This window comes from Phyllobates terribilis, unplaced genomic scaffold (genome assembly GCF_046119375.1).
Source record: "Phyllobates terribilis strain yellow unplaced genomic scaffold, ASM4611937v1 Scaffold_2__4_contigs__length_985480577, whole genome shotgun sequence".
NCBI lineage: Eukaryota > Metazoa > Chordata > Amphibia > Anura > Dendrobatidae > Phyllobates > Phyllobates terribilis.
The window spans coordinates 157,275,959-157,291,349 of NW_027362762.1; the positions used below are offsets into that span (position 1 = coordinate 157,275,959).

The 15,391-nt window shown below is 43.8% G+C and overlaps 1 protein-coding gene across 1 annotated transcript in view; it reads right to left on the reverse strand.

The window, feature by feature from the left end:
* Positions 1-3,645: 3,645 nt before the first annotated feature.
* Positions 3,646-15,391, reverse strand: part of TESPA1 (thymocyte expressed, positive selection associated 1) — a 130,961-nt gene continuing 119,215 nt past the window's right edge. Inside the window, exon 7 of the mRNA XM_073670058.1 lies at positions 3,646-3,748. Within this exon, the coding sequence (XP_073526159.1) occupies positions 3,742-3,748 (7 nt within the window). The 3' untranslated portion in view covers positions 3,646-3,741. The remainder of the gene's footprint in view (positions 3,749-15,391) is intronic.

Below are 15,391 nucleotides of genomic sequence, written 5' to 3' on the forward strand. Positions count from 1 at the left end.
AATTCATAAAGAATTTCTCTGTCATCGCTAAACCCATTACTGATCTCACCAAGAAGGGTGCTAATACAGTCCAATGGTCAACTGAGGCTATGGAAGCTTTTGAGTATCTCAAGGAGAGGTTCAGCTCTGCTCCTGTTCTTATCTAGACAGATGAGACCAAGCCATTTTTGGTTGAGATGGATGCCTCATCTATAGGCGTGGGGGCAGTTCTGTCCCAGGAGGGTGAGGATGGGGTGCATCCCTGTGCTTTCTTTTCAAAAAAATTTTCTGAGACAGAGCTCAACTATGATGTTGGGAATCGCGAGTTGTTGGTTATTAAACTCGCATTCGAGCATTAGCGACATTTTTTGGAGGGGGCTCGACATCCTATACCGGTTTTCACTGATCATAAGAATTTGATTCATCTGGACGCAGCTAAACGTTTGAATGCCCATCAGGCTAGGAGGGCACTGTTTTTAGCCCGGTTCAATTTTTCCATAACCTTTGTCCCGGGGACAAAAAATGTTAAGGCTGACGCTTTGTCTCGTAGTTTCTCTCCAGCGGTGAATGCTGAGAGGGAGGAATGTATTTTGCAGAGAGGGGTGGTGGTGGCCGCATTGGATTCTGAGTTGGAGAATAGCATCCTAGGAGCTCAGAGCGCGGCACCAACTAACACTCCGTGTGGTAAATTGTTTGTGCCTAGAGCCTTGAGGAGAGCGTTGTTTGTTGAATGTCATGAGTCTCGGTTGGCAGGTCACCCAGGGATTTCGGAAACTAGGAAGTCTATCGGTCAGAGTTTCTGGTGGCCAGGGTGGCAAAGGGAAGTCATCAAGTGGGTGCGTCAGTTTTCTGTGTGCGCTAAGTCGAAGGCCTCTCACGCTCCAACTGCGGGGTTGCTATGCCCCTTGGAAGTTCCTAGTTCGCCATGGACGCACCTTGCCATGGATTTTATGACCGATCTGCCTTTATCGGAGGGTTTTTCTGTCGTCTGGGTTGTTGTGGACCGTTTTAGTAAAATGTGTCATCTGGTTCCGTTCAACAAGTTACCAAGACTCTTGCTAAGGCTTTTGTGAAGGAGATTGTTAGGCTCCATGGTGTTCCCACGGACATTGTTTCCGATAGAGGACCACAGTTTGAGGCTCGCTTTTGTCGTGCTTTTTGAAGCAGATTGAAAATTCATTTGTCATTCTTGTCGGGTTATCATCCAGAGTCCAATGGACAGACTGAAAGGAAGAACCAGGATGTCGAGCAGTTTTTGAGATGTTTTGTGGCAGACAATCAGGAAATGTGGTCAGAATTTCTACCACTTGCGGAGTTTGCCCTTAATAATCATACTTCTTCTTCGGCTGGTTGTTCTCCTTTTTTTGTTGTACTGGCAGGTATCCATCTTTTGGTCCATTTTCCAAAGTTGGGGCTGCTGTACTGGAGGAGAAAAATTTTTCTGGTGATTTGGAGAGGGTTTGGACCAGTGTACGTCTGAACCTTAAAGAGGCTAACAGGAGATCAAAAAGGTATTTTGACAAAAAAAGAAAGGAGTCCTTGTTTGCTGTTGGGGGATATGGTTTGGTTGTCTTGTCCTCTAGGAATCTTCGCTTGAAGATTCCTTCTAAAAAACTGGGGCCTAAATTTGGGGGTCTTTTCAAAGTGGTTCAGATTGTCAACTCGGCAGCGGTGAGGTTGGGCATTCCCTCGTCCTGGAGGATCAATTCTGTGTTTCATGTGTCATTACTTAAGAAGGCGGACACGCCTGATAAGCAGGCGAAGCCTACTGTTCCTCCTGTTGATGAGGATGGTGAATTTGAGATTTCTCGCATTTTGGATTCCAGGTGGCATAGAGGAAGATTACAGTATCTTGTGTCCTGGAGAGGTTTCGGCCTCGAGGATAATTCCTGGGTGAAGGCCGAGGACGTCTCGGCCTCAAGACTAATTAAGGCTTTTCACAGGAGATTTCCTTGTAAGGCTTGGCCTAGAGGATCCGGAGGATCCTCGTAAAAAGGGAGGTACTCTTAGAATCTATTTTGCTTTACTATCGGCCATCTTGTTGTGGTTTGCTGGCTTCTAGTCTTTTCCTCTGGTGGTGGGTTTCTTGGTCACGTGATCTCTGCACTCTTTATTACTCAGCACCTGGCTCCCATTCTCCGCTGGACATCAGTGTTGTAACGCTCGTGCTCTGGCTAAGTAGCCTTGTTTAGTTCTTCTTGCTTTGGACTATTGTTATCCTGGGACTTCTTGTCCCACCAGTTTTGTTTCCATTAATTTTTGTTTCTGCAACTAACTTTTCTGTTAGGAGGTCTCCTGCTTTTGCTCCCAGTCCTTAGATCTTTTAGGGACCCCTTTCCCTGTCCTACAGGTCTTCGTTTGAATTCAGTGCAGGAGTTTCGGTGGGGCTATTCATAAGGAATAGGGCACCCACCTCAGCGTAGGATTAAGCTGAGTCTCAGTGCAGGGACAGCTTTTCCCTCCTATTCCTTAGTTCTAAGTTGCAGAACATAACACATTCCTCCTAAGCAGTCTATATAGACATAATGGTCATAGGAAGCTGAATAAAATGATACTGTTACACATCTGTCCCAGATCCATGCTTTGCTTCCCTCATCCTGTTCCGCTTAACTCTGTTGTGGTCCATGTCGGGCTTTGTAGTTGGCCCAGCGTGGTCACATGTGATTACGTGCCCAGATCTATATAAGGCTCATCAAGTCACCCACCTGTGTCTTGGTATTAAGACTTCAGTTTTCTAAAACTTTCAGTTAATCAGTACACTACTTCGCTCTGCCTGCGGTTTCCATTAATTCTGTTGCTTGTCTGTGGTCTTGAGGACATCTCCCATCTGTCTGTGGCTTCCAGTACCTCTCCTGCCTGTCTTCGGTCTCCAGCACGTGTCTCGCCTGCCTGCGGCTTCCAGTAACTCTGCTGCCTGTCTTCAGGATGTCTCCAGTCTGCTTGTGGCTTACAGTACCTCTACTACCTGTCTGTGGTCTCCCAGACATCTTCTGTCTGCCTACGGCTTCCAGTAACTGTGCCATCTGTCTGTGGTCTCCAGGTCGTCTCATGTCTGCCTGTGAATTTCAGTAACTCTGCTACCTGTCTGCGGCCTTCAGCGCATCTCCTGTCTGCCTGCATCTTCCAAGCTTCCAGTACTACTGCTGTCTGTGTCCTGTGTGCCTCATCCATCTGCTGCACTGAACCACGTGTCCCGTTTACCCACCCGGACCTTGAGCTTGGAGAACCAACTTACTGGGTGAGCCTAACAGATAACAACATGATATCTGCAATCTGATGTCTTATTCCAGAAAAATCCATGTTTTTCTTATACTTAAATGAGTTGTTAAGAACTATGGATTGGACACAGATCTGTATGAGACTCCGACTTCAGACTCGGATTCGGACACTGTTCAGACGGACACTGTTCAGACAGCACGGATTCTGGGTCACCATGGCATTACACATTACATGGGGCCTTTTATTATTTTAAAGGGTGTAGAATATATTTTTTATAAATAAGTGTTTTTGCAGTGTTTCTGAGTAGTTTAAGGCTCTACTTGTTCTTTACAATCCGTGTGTAAGCTGTGTGACTCTGTAGTGCTCAGTCCGCCAGAACATGCATTTGGACTCTCATTTCTCAGTTCTGTAGGACTGACTTTCTTTCATTTTACATATACTCATGTAAAGTGAGTCCTATGTCTTTGGTTGGTTTTCTTTTTCCCTGGTGTCCTTATGTAAGGGAATGAATTATGAAGAGGATGTAGAGTGTCATTCTGGAATTCATGATCTAAAAAGACATGAAGAAAACTATGGTGAGGGAAATATGTAGACAAGCAGCCTAACCAGAATACAAATGATTTATCTAGACGCTACAAAATTAAAAATGCAGTAGTCACAGAAAGACAAAGTGCACGCTGCCAACACATCTATAGTCTAGTTCTTATATAACCACTATTAATATCCAAGTTACAGTTACCAAGAAGCAGAGCTGAGCTTGTCATTTACAGTAGGTAAACTCAATGACATTCTCATTTGTTCATTGTCTTGAAGAGTCTGTAAAACAGCTGATATCACCAAAACTGCAGTAGCTACGTACCTAAGGCTAAGGTATTTATTCTCCATATTTAGGTTACCTGCTGGTATATAGCTGGAGTCTCCTCTCTTTATTCTGTGCAAAAGGGATTCAAAATACATTGTGAAATCGATGCCTTCTGCTTTAGATGGGATGAAGAAAAACCTCAAAGGGATTTTATACATAGAACAGTCTTTGTCACATGCAAATCCCAGGTTATAGAGGACAGTCTCTGCATCCGGCTGACACAAGGTGATGACATCGGAGATACTGGTGGAAAAGACATTAGGCAATAATAGAGTAAGGATGTGTTCACACTGCATCTTCAAGAGAATCTTTTGCATATCTTTTAAACAACTTAGCCTTTCAAAAATGTCTACAGACAATAAAATTGATGTCACTTCTTTGAAGTTCCTTATGGAAAACGCAACAAACTAGGCACTGTCCAATCAAAAGACTGCAAAAATGCTAAACTGTGCAAAAATGCTTGAAAAACTCTTCAAAACTGCTGCAGCAAATTAAAAACTCCTCCAAAAACTCCCCAAATAAAGAGTTTCAAAAGCAATTTCCACTTTAAAAAAAATCCTGGTTTTTGACTATTTGGAGACCACATCGGTCTTCACAAGGGAAGAGGTATTCATGAAGAAACAACACATCGGTCCTATTCCTGGGATTATGGTGTGGGGTGGCATAATGTATGGTAAATGGACCCCTGCATTCTTCATTCTGGGTAAACCAACAGCTCACCGTTACATTGATTTGGTTGCGGAACCAGTGATACTGCCAATTCTTCAAAGTGTCCCAGGAGCTGATTTTCCAAAAATAATGGCCAGATGTTGCTGTTGTTAGCGCTATTGTGAGTAGCCTGCGTGGCCTAAACGTGTAAGAATGGCTTGCATTATCTCCAGACTTGTATCCCATCTAGCACATCTGGGACGTCATTGGCCGACAATTCCAAATGGAGCGGCCAGCAGCGGTTCTTGATAACTTGCCCAAGTGCATTCAGCGTGTGAGAACATTCCTCAGACAACCATTAATAACCTCATTGATAGCAGCCAAGAAGTGTAAGTGCGTATATTGCTGTGTATGGTGCTCATTCTCAATATTGACTAATGAGATTTTGAAAATTTTACTTCCATTTTTTCATCATTTGCATATCTTTAATATCTCTATCCATGCTGTGGTTTCCATAATTCCACAACTTTTCTTTCATCATGTTGCAATTTCAATGGTGAATAGTGTATTTTTTTTTCTTTTCTGGCTGAGACGATGCGGAAGGTTAAAGTGCCGAGATGGGATTTATGCATGATTGTATATATGGTTCATATTATTGAAAGCCTGAAGCGTTTAATAGACATTTAAAAACCTAAATATATGAAGAGCAAGTCATTTTCTCATACAAATTAATAGCACCATTATTTTGAGCATTTTGTTAGCACTTATCCCAATTTGTTTTGACTCACTAAAAAAAAAAAGAAGCTGCAGTGTGGACATACCCTAAGTGCTGTCTTTACCTTTGGTCAAGTTTAATATTCAGTATATCTTTGGCTATACAGTATAATCTACAGTGCTCAGCATAAATTAATATACCCTCTTTGAAAAGTAAGATTTTAATCAATATTTCACTGAATACAAGAACAATTTCCAACATTTTGACATCCAGTATTTTGTATGACCTCAATGATTTTGACTGATGTGACCCGCATAACCCAACACAACAACATTCCCATGAAATAAATGAAAGCACACAGTATAACTTTAAATCTCAACTCCTTTAATAGATGGAGGTTGGTCACAGCTTAATAAATGTAAATGTTTAACGAACCTCTCTGTTCCGGGGGGAGCACTATGAGTGCAAATCGTGCAAAACGGCTGGACTCACAGCGGGCATAACCATGCAAATATAAAACGACCAAACTGACCGCTGCTGTGATTTAAAAACACAAGATATAGAATCATAACTTAAGCCTTAACCAGGGGCGGGAGAGTGGGACAATGGGACAACCAGTCTCCGGGGCCCACGCTGTGAGGAGAGACAGGAAGATGACAGGCAGGAAGATTTATAGGGAACAGGCATGGGAGGAGGACAGGAAAAAGGGGGGATCATTGGACAGGAAAGAACAGGGGGAGGGGACATGGGAATTCACAGACTTTAACCCCTTAAACAGGGCACCTCACTCAGAGGCATCTGACTAATGGTCAGACTGCCCCACAGACTGATGTGACCCGCATAACCCAACACAACAAGATTCCCATGCAATAAATGAAACCACACAGTATAACTTTAAAACTCAACTCCTTTAATGGATGGAGGCCGGTCACAACATAACAAAATGTAAACGTTTAAGGAACCTCTCTGTTCCGGGTGGAGCACTATGAGTGCAAATCGTTGTGCAAAAATGGCCGGACTCCCGGCGGGCATAACCATGCTAATATAAAATGACCAAACTGACTGCCAAGGAGGAACGTAGTGGCTAAACTGCGCTCCCACCCCCAACCATTAACATCAAGGCCTGCTCAATCCCATCCTGGATACCGGACAGAAAAATATCTAGGCCAATCTTGGTGAGATGGACACCATCAGGAAGCATCAGTCTAGAATTGTCCCCCTCAAGCTGGCGATGTCGTACAACAATGCCCCCCTTGAAACGCACAAAACGAGACATGCGAGCGTCGAGCGTTCCCCTAGAACGCTCGACCACCGCGGACTCCCTAGCACCCTGCCACACAATGCGAGGAATGACCTCCGACCACACCAGCGCAAGCTCTGAGAAGAAGCCGTGGAACTTGTCCACGTAGGACCGCATCATAGTCAGCAGCTCGGCCAAACGGAAGGAGCAGAGGTCATTCCCGCTATGAAGAATGAGAATGACAGGGGAGGAGGCGGCATGAGCAATCCTCACAACCTCAGGTAAAACTTGTGACCAAGTTAGGCCCTGGACACCCTTCCAAAACACCTCCAAACCCCGGAAACCGAGGCCTCTTCCTCCTGGACGACTCTCTGCTCTTTGGGCCGCCCAAAAAATATAAGAGTGACCTAGGATCCACATTGTAGGTCTGGCAACACCTAAGGGAAAAAACAATGTTAATAAGTCAGCAAATCTGGTCTGATATACTTAAAAAGCAAGAAGAGCACCACCTGCCAATTCGTTGAATATCGACATTGGATAAACCTGCTCGTGCAGCCTTTGTAGCTGCCCTGATTCTAAATGAGTGGGTACTAAAATCTTTAGAGGGGAGACCTAGCGATGCCAGGCCTTTACAAAGAAGAGATTGAAATTGGAACTTTGTAAGAGGGGAACCGTCTTCATGGGGCAAAAATTAATGACCACAGCGTCTATGTTGTCAGTAATTCGTCACTAAGGTTAGTGGGCATATCGGACTGGGAATAGAAAACAAAGGGACCCAAGTCCCTGCCCCTGAAGGGTCTGTTTTAGACGTACGTACGCGAATACGCAAGCCCCCTTGACAGAAAGAAGCATCATCGTGACTAAGGTCATCTGGACTGTGCCTAGCAGCTGATACCAACTCACCAATACGAAATGCACCAAAAAACGCGAGACCGAAAGCAGCTGAAAATAAAGACACCTCGTAAGGAGAGGATCAGAGGGCGGGTGTGCTGTCAATGAGGTGCTTAAGCAAGCTGAAAGAAATCGGCTCCTCACAGGGGTGAATCCTGCTCCAACCCCTGATGGCTCGGCGTATAATAAAAATTTTTGTCACATCGACCCATTCGCGAAGCTGGAAGTGAAAGGATAAACCTGACAAACGACTCTGGGCAACTGACCCTGAGGCATCCGTACTGTGGAGGTGAAGCAGATACTGTATCGTGACTTCTAAGCGAGCAGAATCAGATGAGCAAACCGGTCTGTTACCTACAAACTCATGCCACTCATTCCAGGCCCTATCGTATGACCGCCATGTCGCTGGAGCCACAGATGATCGCTCCTCTCCACCACCTCCCATATACTGGATGGGCATGGAAGACCCTCCACCTGGGCACTGGGACACAGCTGTCAGAATCTCTGCAAATCAAAACGCAAAAGTGAGTCAGCGTCAAAATTAATAAAATCAGGAATATGGCGAGCCCGAAACCATATGTTAAAAGATAAACATTTCAGTATTAACTTTATAACCGGAATGGACGTGGATGCCAGATGATTTATTGCGGGAACCCCACTCATGTTGTCAGACCATAAGCAAATGCGCTTATCATGCAAATAGGGACCCCAGATGCAAATGACCACCACAATGGCAACAGCTCCAACAAAGTGAGATTTTTGGCCCAGTCCCTAGCGTGCCAGGACTCAGGCCACTTTTCGGCACACCACTGGTCTCTAAAAATAACACCGAAACCAAAGGAGCCTGAGGTGTCAGAAAAAAGGGACAAATCCTCATTAGAAGACTCCACTGACTGAAAACAAGTGCGGCCATTGTAAGAAGAGAGGAACGCTCTTCAAACCACCAAGTCAGCCCGCAATGGGGATGTTATACGGATCAGATGATGGGGAAGCTTTACGCCTTTGGTAGAAAGGGACAAATGGCGAGAAAAAAATCTGCCCATGGGCATGACCCGGCATGCAAAAATGAGAAGACCCAACAGAGACTGCATTTGCTGAAGAGTGACGCTTTTCACAGCGAAGAAGCCTTCAATGAGAGATAACAGTTTTGAAATCTTGTCCTCAGGAAGACGAAAAACCATCTCTACTGAGTCGATTTCAATACCCAGGAAAGATAAGGTAGACGTTGGGCCGACCGTTTTTTCGATGGAAAGTGGAACTCCAAAACGAGAAATAAAAGAACAAAAAGTGTCCAATAAAAATTGGCAAGAACTGGAATCCCGTGGGCCAACGACCAAAAAGTCATTGAGATAATGAATGATTGCAAAGAAATTTGTTTCATACTTGATGACCCATTCAAAGAAGGAGCTGAACAGTTCAAAATAATGGCAAGAAATAGAGCATCCCATTGGAAGGCAGGAGTCATAGTATTATTGCCCATCCACAAAGCAACCCAAAAGGTGGTGGCAGTCCAGATGAACATTGCTTTTGACCCATTACGAAACCCATAACAAAGAAGGCCTGAAGCCAATTATTCATTGTCTTCGCAACCTTTGGTTTACGATCGTAAGGTCTATCAGCCACACGGCGTTCCTTATCAACGGTGTGTTGGTCAGTGGAGACCAGCGACCAAATGTCTATGTATTCATTTGAACAAATTTTATTCCGGGTTTCTTCATCTAAGTGGGATCCCAATGGGGAGATACCGCAAAAGAAAACATCTTTATGTATGCTAGCCTGGACTGGGGGGGGGTCTCGCTGAACCGGTGGGTTCTGAACTAACATGAGTGAGTTAACGAAGATTTTTCTGCTTGAGACGGGAGCTGCTACTGGCATCATACCCTCTCCTCAAACCCCTGAATATTGGTACTCACCACAACCTTGCTAAACCATTGGAACGGGAACTGGAGCGGAAGCGACCATACCGTCATGGCATTGAGGAAGCCCGGGTGACCTATCATAGCATCTTGATCGACGATGTGAACGCCTCTGTGAATCAGCTGAATCAGAAGACTCCTCTGTGGAGGACGGTCACCGCCACCGTGAGGACCATGAGCAGTAGCTCCTTCTGGCTGATCTAGAGCTACATGAAGAATGCCTGCTGCATGTGTTATGAGACCTTTCGAAACGTCTTGGTGGAACTGGGCTGCGGGAAGTTGATGGGGATGATGAATCTGTGGTGCGGGTGCCGTGCCCACAATGGCGGCGATGGTGAGCCGGTGATCCTGCACCCGCGAATGGACCAGCATTGGGAATGGATGTCATATCCGGGCCAGGGGGCATTAAAGGTGCTGTGGAAAAGATGAGTTGGCCAGGGAGAGTAGCCAGAGGAGCTAGAAGCTGCGGGGGAAGTGGAAGCGGTGGGGTGGGGTGGAGGGGATGGCATGGCTGGGGGTATATTCATTGAATGTGACGCATCGCCAGACGGTTGCGGTAAAGGGGGGTGAATCAGGACACTGGGGGGTGCAAGGGGCTATGTTTCACTAGCAACCTCCTCAACAGAGGAAGAGCTGCAGCTAGCCTGGCCACCGATGGCTGTGTGTGCAGAATGACACAATGAGGAGGCTCTGCAATGCTCTGCAGCACGCAGCTCCTGAGGAGGAGGAGCGCCCGGGTGACCAAGTATGCAGGTAAGCCAGGCGTTCCCCTCCTGTCTAATCCTGTCCCGTATAGCCTGTGCAAGGCTGTCACTGTCCGGCATCTTACCGGTCTCTCACCAGCAGACAACCAGTCTCCGGGTCCCACGCTGTGAGGAGAAGATGACAGGCAGGAAGATTTATAGGTAACAGGCATGGGAGGAGGACAGGAAAAAGGGGGGATCATTAGACAGGAAAGAACAGGGGGGGGGACATGGGAATTCACAAACTTTAACCCCTTAACCAGGGCACCTCAGTCAGAGGCATCTGACTAATGGTCAGACTGCCCTACATAAGGACAGTATCAAGTCTTTTAAGCATGGAATGAACATGTTGGCGACATATTGCAACATCTATCTTTTTCCATTCTTCAAGAACGACCTCTTTTTGAGTGCTGGATGGAGACTGTTGTTCAACTTATCTTTTCAGAATCCCCTATAGGATTTTGATTGGGTTCAGATGAGGAAACACTTGGCCACTGAGTCATTTTCACCTTGTTCTTCAGAAATGCAACAGATGTGTGTGTGTTTTGGATCATTGTCATGTTGGAAAAATGCATGTCTACCAATGGCACGGAATGATGATAGCATCTTCTCTTTCAATATATAGGACAGTATATCTGTGAAATTATGATCCCATAAATGAAATGTAGCTCACTGACACCAGCATCACTCAAGCAGCCCCACATAAAAACACTGCCACCACCAAGTTTCACTGAAGGCACCAGGAATATTTATTTTTACTCCTCACTTTTGCAGCTTCATACAGTTTTAGGCTGTGTGCCCACGATGCGTTTTTTAAGCGTTTCCGCAGCGGCAAAAACGCATGGTAGAAGGCCTGCCATGTTCCCCAATGATAATCCGCATGTGCTGTGCACATGTTGCGGAAATTTCCGCTGCAGATTATCATTGCGGAAAAAAACGCAGCACTACCAATTATTTTGCGGAAGCGCTGCGTTTTCGCCGCCATTGACTTGCATTGGAACGCATGGATTACGCATCACTGCATATGTAGATGCGCATTCCACGCGTTTCAATGTGTGGATGGTACCCGGGTGTGGAGGACAGGAGACTCTCCTCCGGACCCGGGTACCATAGAACCTGTGAAAAAAAATAATAAAATAAAAAATAAATGTTATATTTACCTTATGATGGCCCCCGCTGCGCTCGTCCTCCCATGCCGGCAGATCGCGGTGGACTGAAGGACCTGTGCTGACGTCATTTAGTCATGTGACGGGTCACGTGACCGCTGACATCGGCAGGTCCTTTAGAGTACCGCGATCTGCCGGCAGCCAGGACGGAGCGAAGCAAGACTCCAGGGGCCTTCAGAAGGTAAGTATATATTTATTTTTTTATTTTTAACCATTCTTTGGGGTCACACTATATAAATCCATGCCGTTTGCATGGATTTATATAGTGTGACCAAGTTGACAAGCACTTTCCAAGTGATGCTAAAATCGCATGTGCAAAACGCTTGTCAACCCCCATGCGGAAATGCATATGAAGAACGCTTCACTTCCGCTTGTCCCTGGTAGGAAAAACGCATGTACAATCCGCATGCGTTTTTTCTGCCAGGGAGATGCAGAAACGCTCAAGAAAAATCCGGAGCATTTCTGCATCGTGGGCACATAGCCTTAAAGTCATCAGTTACAAAAACATTTAACTTTGTCTCAGCACTCCAGAGTATAGATTCCCAGTAGTGTTCATATTTTTTAGCATGGGCAACGGCAAATTGTAGGTGGGCTTTTTTATGCATGGGTTTTAGGGAAGACTTCCTTCGTAGATGACACCCATGCACACCATTCCTCTGCAGCATATGCTGCGTTGTGTCAAGGGAATCCCTCGCCTCAGTTTGGCTTTCTACTACTTTGGCTAACTGCACTGAATGTGCATGTCAATTTTCTTCAACCCTTCTCAAAAGACACACCTGTTAACTGCCATGGTTGGCCAGGATCTCTGTGAGATGGTTTCAGTTTCATCTTTTGTTAAATTTTTGTATCATGTTTGCTGCAATATTCTGACTGATAGGTAAAGCTTGGCTGATTTTCTTAAAGCCTTCACCTTTCTTGTGTAAAGAAATTATTTTCTTTCTCAGGTATTTTGACACTTCTCTTCCATGTGGTGCCATTGCTGGCAGCATGAAATGGGAAAGGATTTTCTTTAAGTAACAGCCTTTTATAGTCACCTATCTGCTGGGCCTAATTAATGAATTATTACTTGCCTGTGGTTGAATTCTTGTTAATTAGAATTTTGCAGTATATACTTTAGATTTCCTCCTAAGACTATCATTGGGGTGTACTCATTTTTGCTAAGCACTGTTCATGTATCATAGCTTTACTTTTTTATACACAGTAACAAATACAAGGACTTACCTGGAACTGGTTTTAGTGGTATTGTTGGAGGTTATACTGTTTCCCAAGTTCATAATTTTGAGATTTGGGAAATCTGATATAAAACTATAAAAAATAATAAATAATAATCAACATAATTTTATGTTGTAAAATATTAAGGGTTTGTTCTCTTTTTGGAGCAGATTCTCTCCAAAATCCTACTCAAAAAGCCCTTTATAAACTAAACTCATGGAAAATTCTTCCAATTAATTTCTATGGGAAATCAACATGAGGAGGTTTTTTTATTATTTTTTTTTCTGAAGATCTTGGTAAAAATTCCTTATGGAAAAACTGCATGTCACTCAATTGCAGAAGATCCTAATTTGATTTCCAATCAAAAGACTGCAAAAATTACTTCAGTAAAGAAAAACTCTACAAAAATGTTTGAAAAACTCTTCTAACTCACTGCAAAAAATTAAATACTCCTCCAAAAAATCCCAAAAGAAAGTTTCCGAGAGAGGTTTCCACAAGAAAAATCCTGTTTTCCAACCATTTGGAGACCATGTGGTTGCCAGACCCCTCTAGTCTTCATTTTAGATAAAATAACAGGTCGGTCTAACATTAATTTGGCCGCAGAACAACTGGTACGACCATTTCTCTAATAAATCCCAGAGCCCTTTTTTCAAAATAATAATGCCAGGCTGCATATTGCTTGTGCTACTATGAGCAGCCTACATAGCCTAATCAGGCTACCATGGCCTGGAGTGTATTCAGACTTGTCTCCCAACGAGCACATCTGGGACATCAGTGGTCGGCAATTGCAACGGGAGCTGCCAGCCTCGGATCTTGATGATTTGATCAAGTGCATTTAACATCGCAGAAAATTCCTCAGACAACCATTAGTAACCTCATTGATAGCAGCCTAGGCGTGTGCGGGTGTTTCTATGCATGGTGCTCATACTAGATACTGAATCATGATGTTTTTTGAACATTTTGTTTCTATTTTTTCATCATTTCCATATCATTACCATAATTTTTCTTTCATCGTGTTTCAATTTCAATGTTGATCAGTGTACCTTTTTACTCTATTCTGGCTCATGTAGTGATGGAGGATTGAAGTGCCAAGATGGGTTTTATGCATGATTCTACAGTGGCATGTAAAAGGTTGGACACCCCTGGTCAAAATTACTGTTATTGTGAACAATTAAGCAAGTTGAAGATGAAATTATCTCTAAAAGGCCTAAAGTTACCCTCGAGGGTGGTTTGCACGTTAATGACCAGGCCAATTTTTACAATTCTGACCACTGTCACTTTATGAACTAATTACTCTGGAACGCTTCAATGGATCCCCCTGATTATGAGATGTTTTTTTTTGTGACATATTGTACTTCATGATAGTGGTAAAATTTCTTCGATATCACTTGTGTTTATTTGTGAAAAAAATGGAAATTTGGCGAAAATTTTGCAATTTTCAAAATTTTAATTTTTATGCCCTTAAATCAGAGAGATATGTCACACAAAATAGTTAATAAATAACATTTCCCACATGTCTACTTTATATCAGCACAATTTTGGAACCCAATTTCTTTTTTATTAGGGAGCTATAAGGTTTAAAAGATGACCAGCGATTTCTCATTTTTCCAACAAAATTTACAAAACCATTTTTTTAGGGACCACATAACATTTGAAGTCACTTTGAGGGGCCTTTATGACAGAAAATACCCAAAAGTGACACCATACTAAAAACTGCACCCCTCAAGGTGCTCAAAACCACATTCAAGAACTTTATTAACCCTTCAGGTGCTTCACAGGAATTTTTGGAATGCGGAAGAAAAAAAAGAACATTTAACTTTTTTCACAAAAATGTTACTTTAGACCCAATTTTTTTTATTTTCACAGGGGTAACAGGAAAAAATGGACCCCAAAATTTGTTGTGCAATTTCCCCTGAGCACGCAGATACCCCATACGTGGGGAAAAAACACTGTTTGGGCGCACGGCAGAGCTCTGAAGAGAAGGAGCGCCATTTGACTTTTTGAATGTAAAATTTGCTTCAATAATTAGCGGACGCCATGTTGCGTTTGGAGAGCCCCTGTGTGCCTAAACAGTGGAAATCCCCCACAAGTGACACCATTTTGGAAACTAGACCCCTCAGGGAACTTATCTAGATGTGTGGTGAGCACCTTGAACTCCCACATGCTTCACAGAAGTTAAGAACATTGAGCCGCAAAAATAAAATGTTCACATTTTTGCAACAAAAATGTTTTTCAGTCTCCAATTTTGCATTTTCATGAGGGTAACAGGAGAAATTGCACCATGCAGTTTGTTGTGCAATTTCTCCTAAGTAAGCAGATACCCCATATGTGGGGTAAAACTATTGTTTGGGCGCACGGCAGGGTTCGGAAGGGAAGGAGCGCCATTTGACTTTTTGAATGTAAAATTTACTTGAATACTTAGCGAATGTGCCCCTGATGTGCCTAAACAGTGGAAAAAACCCACAAGTGACACCATTTTTGAAACTAGACCCCTCAGGTAACTTATCTAGATGTGTTGAGAGCACCCTGAACCCCCAAGTGCTTTGCAGAAGCTTATAACATGGAGCCGTGAAAATAAAAAAAATCAAACTTTTTCCACAAAAATAATGTTTTAGCCCCAATTTGTTTATTTTCACAAGGGTAAGAGGAGATTATGGACCCCAAAAACTGTTGTGAAATTTCTCCTGAGTACGCCAATACCCCATATGTGGGGAAAATACAGTGTTTGGGCACACGGCAGAGTTCAGAAGGGAAGGAGCACTGTGTGACTTTTTGAACGCAAAATTGGCTGGAATTGGAG